General features: G+C 44.4%; 1 protein-coding gene across 9 annotated transcripts in view; it reads right to left on the minus strand.

Annotated features, from left to right (window-relative positions):
• Marchf2 (membrane associated ring-CH-type finger 2) overlaps window positions 1-7,173 on the minus strand; it is a 36,173-nt gene extending 29,000 nt beyond the window's left edge. For 2 of the 9 annotated variants that reach the window (XM_016009102.3, XM_076559594.1), the window contains exon 1: window positions 7,019-7,173. Coding sequence is in view for 6 of the 9 variants with exons in the window: in XM_042266794.2 (XP_042122728.1) it covers window positions 6,727-6,749 (23 nt within the window). In the remaining 3 variants the exon portion in view is untranslated. Of the gene's footprint in view, window positions 1-6,726; window positions 6,952-7,018 lie in introns of those variants that run through there. The other 7 variants (XM_006990858.4, XM_042266794.2, XM_042266796.2 and 4 more) reach the window with 7 other exon arrangements.
• Window positions 7,174-11,678: the final 4,505 nt, after the last annotated feature.

Below are 11,678 nucleotides of genomic sequence, written 5' to 3' on the forward strand. Positions count from 1 at the left end.
CAGAAGGAGACACTGCCAGCCACCGCCAGGACAAACAGCATGTAAAGATGCCGGTAAGCCACGAGCCACGTGGCAAGGTATAGATTTGTAAAAATGGATTAATTTAAGCTATAAGAACAGTTAGCAAGAAGCCTGCCACGGCCATACAGTTTGTAAGCAATATAAGTCTCTGTGTTTACTTGGTTGGGTCTGAGCGGCTGTGGGACTGGCGAGTGACAAAGATTTGTCCTGACTGTGGGCAAGGCAGGAAAACTCTAGCTACAACACACCTACTGTGTGCCTGGCCCTTCACTCAGTTTTTTCCACAGCCAGGATCATCTTGTTCTAGCTAAGACCAGATCCTTGAGACAGGACTAAAAACACAGTAAGCTGTCTTTAATGAAAACAGAATGCATATAGAGAGGTTGGAAGCATGACTAAAGAAGTAGAATACCTGCCTAGAATCCAATGAGGGCCTGTGACAGATGGAACAGTAGTAAAACACTGCCCTAGCATGTGTGAGACTCTGGGTTCAATTCCTAACCAACACATACATACACACACACACACACACACACACACACACACACACACACACACACACGGATGGACGGACAGACGGCGGACGGGGCAGGGCAGGGCAGGGCAGGGCAGGGGGAGGAGGGAGATAGAGAACTAGAAACTCAGTGTTTTGCACAGCATCAGAATGGTGAGTCATTCAGGCCCCTTGTGACTCATGGCCTCTGTTGGACTGTGCACTCTTGGAGATCTCAATTCGTCAAGGAAATGACACATGTATGTGTCCATAAGACCAGTTGTTCTATCCTCAGTTCCCAAAGAGAGGCTACAGGAAATAGTGAATACCTCAGCAAACCGCTCTGAAGTCTGCTTTTCATGACTTTGGTGGAATTCTGCCCTCTGCCTCAGGGTCCAATAAGCAAAAAGGAACCCTATGCAGCCTCATCCTCTTCTCCAGTGTTGCAAGAAGGGAATTCCAGCTTTCCAATCTCTGTGTAAATTTTCTCTAAGAATGTTTTTTCCTTTCTAGTAGCAGGATATGAACTTAGAGACCAGCCTTACCAGGCAATCACCCTGCCACTAAGCTACACTCCTAGCTCTCTGCACCCCGCGCCTGCCCCCCCCCACACATACACTTTAAAACTTTTCCTTTCTGATTTTCAAATTTTTTCATTAATTTTGTTATGTTCATTTATGGAGGAGAGAGTGGATGTGCCACCGAGTGCATGTGAAAGTCAGAGGATAACTCGCAAGAGTCAGTTCTCTCCTACCAAGTGGGTTTTGGGGGCTCAAACTCAGGTCATCAGGCTTGGTGGCAAGCACTTTACTCTATGAGGTATCTATCTCACTGTCCAGTAATGTTTTAATTTGAAAGTACCTCCAAGCTACACAGGCCGACCTTGCCTGGAGCTTGGTCTGTAGTCTAGTCAGACCTTGAACTTAAGACCCTTCTGCCTCAGCTCTTCAAGTAGCTGAGGTCATAGGACTGTGGCATCATGCCTGACTCTTCTGAGAAATCCCTGAAAGAACAGAAGGCTACTTAAGACATCAATCCAGAGCCAAAGATCACTGGTTTCAATTTGTCCAACATCTAAGATTCTTGTCTCTAAGAGTAAAATCCAGAGCCCACAGCAACCCTAATAGTATTTGTAAGTTCCAACTGATAGGGCCAGCTCCGCCCCAAGTCAACTCTTACCAGCCCTGCCTGTGAAAACCAGAGACCTAAAATACATGGAATGTAAATGATTAACTGACTTTTTGCACCCAGACAGCTGACAGACCAGCTCTTCCCTGAGGAGCTCAGCTAAAAACCCAGCACGACCTCCGAGGCCTCCATAGCTGAGCCACCATAGGTCAGATAAGCAAGTATCAACCAAAGTCAGACAGCCATGAGGAAAGCTGAGAACCTAAGATAACAGCCATAGGGCATCGGCCAGGACTGCCTTGTTGTGGACACTGATGTTCTGTCAACCAGCATGTACAGTTGAGAGGTCAGTGGGGAAGTGCTGGGCCCTCTGAGAGAACGGATGCTGAAAAAAGTCCATCTCGACCTCTGAAGATTTGTTTTAGATTTTTTTCCTTTTCTTCAGTTCTTTTCTTTTTTTTCTGAGACAGGATTTCTAGAATTCACTATTTAACCGAAGATGACCTTGAACTATCATTTTAAATGTTTTTAAATTGTATTGTTTATATTTTATTTTATGTGTATCTGCCTGCATGTGTATCTATGTACCACATGTACAGCTGCTGCCTGTGAGGCAAAAAGAGGCATCGGATCCCCTAGAATTGGAGCTACAGATGGTTGTGAACTACCATGTGGATGCTGGGAATTGAACCCAGGTCCTCTGGAAAAGCACCCAGTGCTCTTAACCCTGAGCCATCTCTGCAGCCCTGACCTTGAACTCTTGAAATTCATCTTCCAAATACTCCCACTTCAGGAATTCCATGTTTGGTGTATTGTAGTTCTGGAGATGGAACCCAGAGCTTTGTGCATGCTAGGTAAATACTCTACCAACTGAACTACACTCCCAGTGCTCACTCGTGCTCGCGCTCTCCCTCTCTCTCTCTCTCTCTCTCTCTCTCTCTCTCTCTCTCTCTCTCCCTTTTCTTGGTGACAGGGTCTCACTATATAGCTCAGGCTAGAACTCTTGATCCACCTGCCTCTGTCTTCCAAGTTTTAGAAGATGACAGATCTTAGAATTTATACCAACAATTGTGCTTACAAGAATCATCATGGGGCTGGAGAGATGGCTCAGGGGTTAAGAACACTGACTGCTCTCCCAGAGGTCCTGAGTTCAGTTCCCAGCAACCACATGGTGGATCACAACCACCTGTAATGAGATCTGATGCCCTTGTTTGGCCTGCAGGGATACAAGCAGGCAGAACACTATATACATAATAAATAATCTTAAAAAAAAAAAAAGAATCATCACAATTCCTTACTTTACCTACTATTGGGAGGAAGTCCACCAACACTAGTAAATCTGCTCATACTAGTCCATAAATTGCTAAAATAGTCATAGAAATGTTGGTCATGGTAGCACAAGCCATGCACAAGCATCCTAAACACAGAGGCAGGAGGATCAAGAGTTCATGCTTATTTTGGCTACAGAAAGAGCTAGAGATCAGGTGGGGCTACAAGAGACCTCGATTCAAAAAACAAAACAAATATCAGCAGGTAAAATGGCTCAGCAAGTAAAGGCACTAATGACTTGAGTTCTGTTCCTAGAACCTGCATGGTAGAAGAGAAAACACACACACACATACACACAAAATGTAATAAATTTTTAAAAAGTAACATCAGCAAAAATGTATTAAACACTGGATACTGAAGCTGGGCTTGTGTTTCAGCTGGTAGCATGGTTATCTAGCATGCACAAAGCACTGAGTTTGCTCCCTATGGCCTTATAAAACTGAGTATGGGGGTACACACTTATAATCTCAGCACTTAGGACATGCAAGCAGGAAGATTAGAAGTTCAAGGTTATCCTCAGCTATATATTGAGTTTGCGGCCAGTTTGGGCTACAGGAGACCCTGTTTCAAAAATAAACAATACACACAAAATATTAGATTGCCAAGCTATCTGCTTACGTTCAAACTTCAAACAATTGTTATTAAGTGTCTCCTTCAAAGATCACATCCCTGGAGTACATCTCTTGGACCACTATGGCTAAAGAGACACCTCATAGCATGGGGTCCTTTCTGAAATGTTTGTTAATGAACCTATCATGCCTGTCTTCATTCACTTCAGTGACTCTGGAAAGGAGGGACTTTGTCAGACATTCTTCTTGCTGTCCCTAGCACCCAGCCCTAGATCTAGCACAGAGTGATTGCACTCAGTATTGCTGTATTCATTTCTCATTCCCAACTCTGTAACAAATTGGAAGAATCAGTTAGATGAGCCTTAGAGGCTAGCCTGCCAGTCTCTATAATGGGAAACAGTTCTAAGGCTTTCATCAGGTTTTCACAACCAAAGTATAATTAGCCTCACTGATTGAAGACGAGGCCAAAGTTCAGAAGGGATGCCTATTCACTCAAGGTCACACAGTTGGAAAGAGACAGAGCCAGGATTTAAACTTAAACTGTACAGTGAGTTATCTGGTCTTCAAGAGACACTAGTTCTTTTTGTTGACTTATTTAATTTTATTTATTCATTTTATTTTATATGTATGAGTTTTTGCCCGCATGCACATAAGTTCACTATGTGTGTTCAGTGAATGCTTGAAAAGGTCAGAAGGAGTTGGATTCCCTAAAACTGGAGTTACAGATGGCTGTAAGCCACCAGGAAGGTTCTGGGAACTGATCCTAGGTCCTCTGCAAGAGCACTAAGGATTCTTTTTTTCTTTTTCTTTTTTTTTTTTTTTTTGAGACAGAGTCTCTCTGTGTAACAGTCCTAGAACTCCCTCTGTAGACCAGGTCAGCCTTGAACTCACGGAGATCAGCCTGCCTCTGATTCATGAGTGCTAGGATTAAAAGTCTGGGCCACCACTGCCCAGCTCAACAAGTATTCAAAAACCAGCCACTAGTATTTGTTCCTTTGTTTGCTTCACTTTTGAAACAGCATTTCATTACATAACCCACACTGGCCTTGAATTCTTGGTAATTTTCCTGCCTCAGCCTCCTGTGTGCTGGGATTACAGGCAGCCACCATCACACTCAGATTCTGTGTTTACTTTTTTTGGAAGGAGTGAGCCAACAAGGGGCATGGGAAAGGGTTTACTTCTGGAGTCTGGGCACCTTACCAGTGATCACATCATTAAAGAGAATGTCTCTCCCTCCCTCAGCAACCATAAAACTGCCTATAGATTCTCAGGAAAAGGTACCAGACTTCATGAGTACCACCGCCCCCTCCCCCAATGTGTAATATTAAAGATTGAACCCTGAATATCACTGAGCTACATTCCAGACTCTTTTTTTTTTCCACCTAGAGTCTTAGGGACTCTATGGCTATGTGACCCTGGCTGTACTCAAACCTGCAGCAGTCACCATGCTCATGCTCCTACATGCTTGGACTGACTATAGGTGTGTGCCACCATGCCCAGCTTCCAGGGTTTTCTTTTAATTTTTTAAAAATTTTATTTTAGGGGCTGGAGAGATGGCTCAGTGGTTAAGAGCACTGCCTGCTCTTCCAGAGGACCTGGGTTCAATTCCCAGCACCCACATGACAGCTCACAACTATCTGTAACTCCAGTTCCAGAGGACCTGACACCCATGGCAAAAAACACCAATGCACATAAAATAAAGTTTTTTTAAAAAAAAATTTTTTTTTTATTTTAAAGACTGGTAAGATGGCTCCTTAGGGAAAGATGCTTGCCACCACCAAGTCTGATGAGCTAAGTTTAATCCCCAGAACCCACATGGTAGGAGGAAAGAACTGAATCTCAAAAGCTGTCTTATGATTTATCTCTACATGTGCTGTAGTGAGTGAGAGCTCACAAACTTACACATAAACAAAACAAATAAATAAAAGAACAAATGTTTTAAAATATCATGGGTCTAGAGAGATGAGTCAGCAGTTAAAAGCACTTACTGCTCTTGCAGAGGACCTGAGTTTGGTTCCCAGTACCTACATGGTGGCTCAAAACTGCCTTTAACTGCAGTTGCAGGAGATCCACCACCCTCTTCTGGCCTCTGAGGGTTCTTACATAATAGGCATAAACTCATACAGGCACACATACATAAATTAAAAACTAGCCGGGCATGGTGGCACACACATTTAGTCCCAGCACTTGGGAAGCAGAGTGAGTTGGATCTCTATGAATTCAAAATTAGCCTGGTCTCCATATGGAGTTCCAGGACAGACAAGGTTATATAGTAAGACCTTGTCTCAAAAACAAAATAAAATAAAAATAAAAAATAAGTTAAAATTTAAAAAAAAGCACTAAACAAAACCAGGGTTATACTAAGTGACCCAGTCAGGCCTTGAACTCTTCCTGCCTCAGCCTCCAGAGTACCTGAGATAACAATAGATATGTGCCACCATAGCCCATGACCTACATGCTTTATCCTGGTTCTGCCTCTGATGTTGTATGTCCTGGTTCAAGCTAATTTGTTTTTCTGGGCCCCATCTGTCTTTTTTATTTTGGAGTGTGTGTGTGTGTGTGTGTGTGTGTGTGTGTGTGTGTGTGTGTGTGTGTACTGGGGATTGAACCCAGGGCCTAGTGTGTGCTACGCAAGTACTGAACTACATCCCCAGTCCAGAAACTGAATTCTAATCCCAGAAGCTCTGCTTCTTGTTTACTGTGCGGCCTCGGGCAACAGCCTAAACTTTGCTGAGTGTCAATTTGCTCATTTGGACGAGAGGAATTATTTTTAGTATTTCCACCTCGTATGTTTCCCACTAACCACATAAATTCTGACTACAGAGTTTTTAAAAAGTGTTTTCAATTTTATTTATTGTGTGTGTGTGTGTGTGTGTGTGTGTTTGTGCATATGCAGTTGGTCATATGCAAGTGGGCGTACTCATGCAAGGGTGTGCCTATGGAGTTCAAAAGACAACTTTCTAGAGTCAGTTTTTTCTTTCACCATGACACCTTGAGACAGAACTCAGGCAAGCACCTTGGGCAGCTGAGCCATCTTGGCAGTCCCTGACTAGCGTTTGAAAAACAACAATTTCAGTGCTCTGCACTCTGAGTAGCTTTTTTATGAAGCGCCCAACTCTTTATAATGTTAATTATTATCCAAACAGAGGGTTACAGAGTGACATGAGCCACTTATTAACCACCTACTGTATGCCTGGCGCTTTCCTCATCAACCATCTCCTAAATCAGGTTGGCTCCGGGATGACCCACTTTTCACAGATGGGGAAACCGAGGCTCACGGAGGTTCTTGCTGCGCGCTGAGGCACCGAGACCTCTCACCAGCCCCGAAATAAAAATCGAGGTGCCTGCGTCCCGAGCAGGGTCGAGGCCAAGAGTGCAGACCTAGCTGTTCCGCCCGAGTACTGAGCCGGAGCCTCGAACCCGGAACCGAGTTGGACCCATCTGCATACTCGGACCTGACCCGCTGTTCCGTGCCTACCTGTTTTGCGGCCGGGCCGGGCGGCCGCGCAGGCCCCTCGGTTTTCCCTGGCCCGGGTCCCGGCCCGGCCCGGCCCGTCTGCAGCTGCTTGCTCCGCTCCGGCCGGCACCTGCGTCCGGGCACCGCCCGCCGAGCGGACAGCGCGGCGAACCAATGGAGACCGCCTCTCAACCACATCTACCAATCATCGTGCACGTCACGCCCCAGGAGGTGGGGCCTGCAGTTACGGGGACGTCCTGGGCGGTCCAGGCCCCGCGGCGTCGCAGCTTCTGGCTCCGCCCCTGCCGTGTTCTGACTCCGCCCCCAGAATGGGCCCCGCCTCATCCCGGCTCCTCCCCAACCCAAGCTCAAGCTCTAGACTTGCTGCCAGCGCCTGCTGCAGAACAAAGGCGCACTTAAGTAAACAACTCCGCCACAAAACTGAACGCGACACTTGCCAAGTGACTTCTTTACGCTTCTTTTTTCCCCGTTATTTTGAAAACAAAGTCTTGTGTAGATCAGGCTAGTCTCGAACTCGCTCTATAGCGGAGGATGACCTTGAACCTCTGATCCTCTGTCCTCCACTTTCCCAGTGCTGTGGGGTGCTAGAATGGAATCAAGAGCTTCGTATGTGCTAGGCATTCGTCCTTATCACACTTACCAATCCTAGGGTAAGGAGAGATGGTATGATCACTAAACCAGCCCAGAAGGGTTAGGGTGCTGTGGGCTGTGGAGGAGACTAAAGCCAACATCTTTTATTCGTAACTCATTCATGCAAGAGATACATTTTTTAAAAATGGAGCAAGAAGCTGGGCAGTGTTGGCACACACCTGTAATCCCAGCACTCAGGAGGCAGAGGCAGGTGGATCTCTGTGAGTTTGAGGCCAGCCTGGTCTACATAGTCAGTTCCAGGACAGCCAGGGTGGCTACATAGAGAAACCCTGTCTCAAAAACAAACAAACAAACAAATGGATCAAGAGATGATAGTAGAAAGAGCTGTGGAGACAGCTCAGTGGGCAAGAGCTCTTGCCTGGCAAACATGAGGATCTGAGTTAAAGTTCCTAGAACCCACATAAAAAAGGCTGAATGACGCCTTGAACTCCTGTAACCCTAGTGTTATGAGTGGCATGAGAGTGGCTGGGGCTTACTGATTGTCAATCTAGTACTAGTTTCACTAAGAGACCCTGCCTTAAGAGAATAAGGTGAAAAGAGAGATACCCATGCATACAAACTTGTTTGTTCTACTTGAACACACACACACAGAGACACACTCAGACACACAAACATACGAACAAATAAAAATACAACACTTAGTAGAACTTGCCTAGCATACACAGAGCCCTGATCTTGATCACCAGCACCATATAATCTGGACATGGTGGTACATGCCTATAATACCAGCACTCAGGAGGTTCATGGTCACCCTCAATTATATAGGAAATTTGAGGCCAACCTGAGCTACACAAGACCATATCAAGAGAAACAAACAACAACAACAAAAGAAAATTCATAAGGTAGCATTATTATGGTCCAGTACTGTTCAGGACCCTGGGGACACATTAACTAATATGAACATTGTGAGACAAACATTAGCAATTATTAAATCATTTTTTGTTTGTTTGTTAGAAACAGGGTTTTGCTATGTAGCCCAGGTGCTGCCTTACCTTACAAGTGTAAGATTACAAGCATGTGTTATCATACCCTCACTTTTCATTATTTATTGCTATTACTATTCCAGCTTTGGATGGAGCCATGAGCTTCATGGTGCTCTAGCGCCAAGCTACACCCCTAAGCTCCATTTTGTTGCTGTTTTTGTTTGATTTCTTTTTTTGATACAGGCTCTCAAGAAGCCCAATCTGGCTTTAAACAGGCTATTGATCCAAGGATGACCTTGAACTCCTGCTTCTAAGTGTGGGCATGGCTCTCCTGAATCACCACACCTGACTTTAGTAACTGTTTTTGAGTATTAACATCAGAAACAATGTGGAGTCACTTTTGTTTAGTTCCTGCAGCAATAGTAAAAAGCAGTTTAAGGCCAGCCTGATCTACAGCACAAGTTCCAGGACAGGCTCCAAACAACAGAGAAACCCTGTCTTGAAAAAAAAGAAAGAAAGAAAGAAGAAAATTAAAGCCGCATTGTGGTGATGCACGCCTTTAATCCCAGCACTATTGGGAGGCAGATGCAGGTGAATCTCTGTGAGTTCAAGGCCAGCCTAGTCTACAGAGCAAGTTCCAGGACAGGCTCCAAAGCTACAGAGAAACCCTATTTCGAAGAACCAAAAAAAAGAAAAAAAGAGTTTAAAAGGCTGAATGTGTGTGGTGGAACAGGCCTTCAATCCCAGCCTTCAGAGGCAGAAGCAGGCGACTCTCTGTGAGTTGGAGGTTAGCCTGCTCTAAACAGCCATAGTGAAACCCTGTGTCATCAAAAACAAACAACAGAAAAAAAAAAAAAACAGAAATTATAAAAGAGGATATTTCACTCATCCATGCCTCCATAACAACCATAACAAAAGTGATTACAGAGGACATTGGAACTTTACAAAAATGTTTATGCAAGGACATCTGCTGAACAACGTTTGCACTGTCTCAGATTGACACCACTTATTTGTTATTGTTCACTATCTCCAAGGATAACTGATTCAAAATAACTTATGTAATCCTTCTGGGGGGGGGGTTCCTTTATAGTATTCCCCTTGCCTCTATCTCTCTAAATATACACTTGATCTACAATGATACACATATTGCCATTATGGGGCTATACATTATCCATCTTTTTTTATTCTTGTTTTGTTGTTTTTGTCTGTGACAGGATCTCATGTATCCCAGGCTGACCTCTATTTTGCTGAGTAGCCAAAGGGCTACAGCTCTTGCCTCTATCTCTTGAGGACTGGGATGGCAGGCCTGCATCACATCACCACTTTGGTATCTGATGCTGGAGATGGAAGCCCAGGCTTTACGCAAGCTAGGCAAGCACTCTACCCACTGAGTACAGCCCCCCCCCCCCCCCCCCCCGCCCTCCTGCTTTTTTGGTTTTTGAGATAGGATCTTACAATATAATCTAGGCTCTTCTTTTTCTTCTTCTTCTTCTTCTTCTTCTTCTTCTTCTTCTTCTTCTTCTTCTTCTTCTTCTTCTTCTTCTTCTTCTTCTTCTTCTTCTTTCCTTCTCCTTCTCCTTCTCCTCCTTCTCCTTCTCCTTCTCCTTCTCCTCCTCCTCCTCCTCCTCCTCCTCCTCCTCCTGCTCCTCCTCCTCCTCCTCCTTCCTTCTCCTCCTCCTCCTCCTCCTCCTCCTTCTCCTTCTTCTTCTTCTTCTTTTTTCTTCAGAGCTGAAGACCAAACCCAGGGCCTTGCGCTTGCTAGGTAAGCACTCTACCACTGGGCTAAATCTCCAACCCCGTAATCTAGGCTGTTCTTGAGTCATGATAATCCTCTTGCTTCAGCCTCCCACATAACTAGGAATGCATTTAGGTGCTATCATGCTCAGCTACTTCCTAAATATGAGCACACTTTTCCATAATCAGTTAACAACTTTCAATATCAGAAAGTTAACATTAATCCTGTATTACCATATAATTTTCAAAGCCCTTTCAAAGTTTGAATGATATCTTTTAAAGGTAGGGCTAGGTGATAAAGTTCAGGATGTAGAATCTCCCAGCAAGGGCCTAAGGGCCTGGCTCAATGGTAGAACCCCTGCCCCCAACATGAACAAGATGCTGGGTTCATTCCTACCACCCAGGAGTGGGGATGGGAACAGTTCATCAGTTGTGCCTTGTCTTCATGACCTTGATACTTTTCAAAATGACAGGCTAGATATTTTGTAGACTAACCCTTCATTTGAAAATATCTACATTTCTTCCTCATGATGTTTTTGTGCAGAAAGTACAGAAACAACATTGTGTTCTCAAGATGTATACAGTGTTAATATCCTCCACTCCTGATTATGCTGAGTTGAAATAATGTCTGCCTGTTTCTCCAGTGTGAGTTAATGTGTGCCATATTTGTCAATAATGCTTTATTATTTATGGGAAAATATTTTGAAATGAATTAAATATTGTTTATCAACAAGTATTTGCCAGCAATTTGATATCCATTGATGATTATTGTCTGATTCGATTGTTACTATTGTTCCTGGCCATGTAGGTCAAAATAAACCCACTGCCTCAGTTTCCAGTTTTACAAAAAAATTAGGAAACAGAAATTAGGATAGGAATATAGATCTACTTATAGTTTGGGGTTGAGGATACAGCTTAGCTGGTAGCATGCTTGCTTAGCATTTACCCAGGCTCTCCCTGGGTTCCACCACACAACAGGGCATGGTATCCAATGTCTGTATCCCATCACTTAGAAACTGGAAGCAGAGAATCAGGAATTCAAAGTCATCCTCACCAATATACCCAGAAGAAAGGCTTAGATTCCCTGGAACTGGAGTGATAAATGATTGTGAGCTACCCTTTGAGTTCTGGAAATCTAACCTGAGTCCTCTCCAAGAGCAGACAGTGCTCTTAACTCCAGCCCCACAGAGACAATGTCTTTATTCAGAGTTGGAGGAAAATATGGCCTTAGAGACTCAATCCCTTTAAAATAAAATTACACGCCGGGGGGCTGTGGCTCACGCCTTTAATCCTAGCACTCGGGAGGCAGAGCCAGGCGGATCTCTGTGAGTTCAAGGCCAGCCTGGGCTACC

Source organism: Peromyscus maniculatus, chromosome 22 (genome assembly GCF_049852395.1).
Source record: "Peromyscus maniculatus bairdii isolate BWxNUB_F1_BW_parent chromosome 22, HU_Pman_BW_mat_3.1, whole genome shotgun sequence".
Taxonomy (NCBI): Eukaryota; Metazoa; Chordata; class Mammalia; order Rodentia; family Cricetidae; genus Peromyscus; species Peromyscus maniculatus.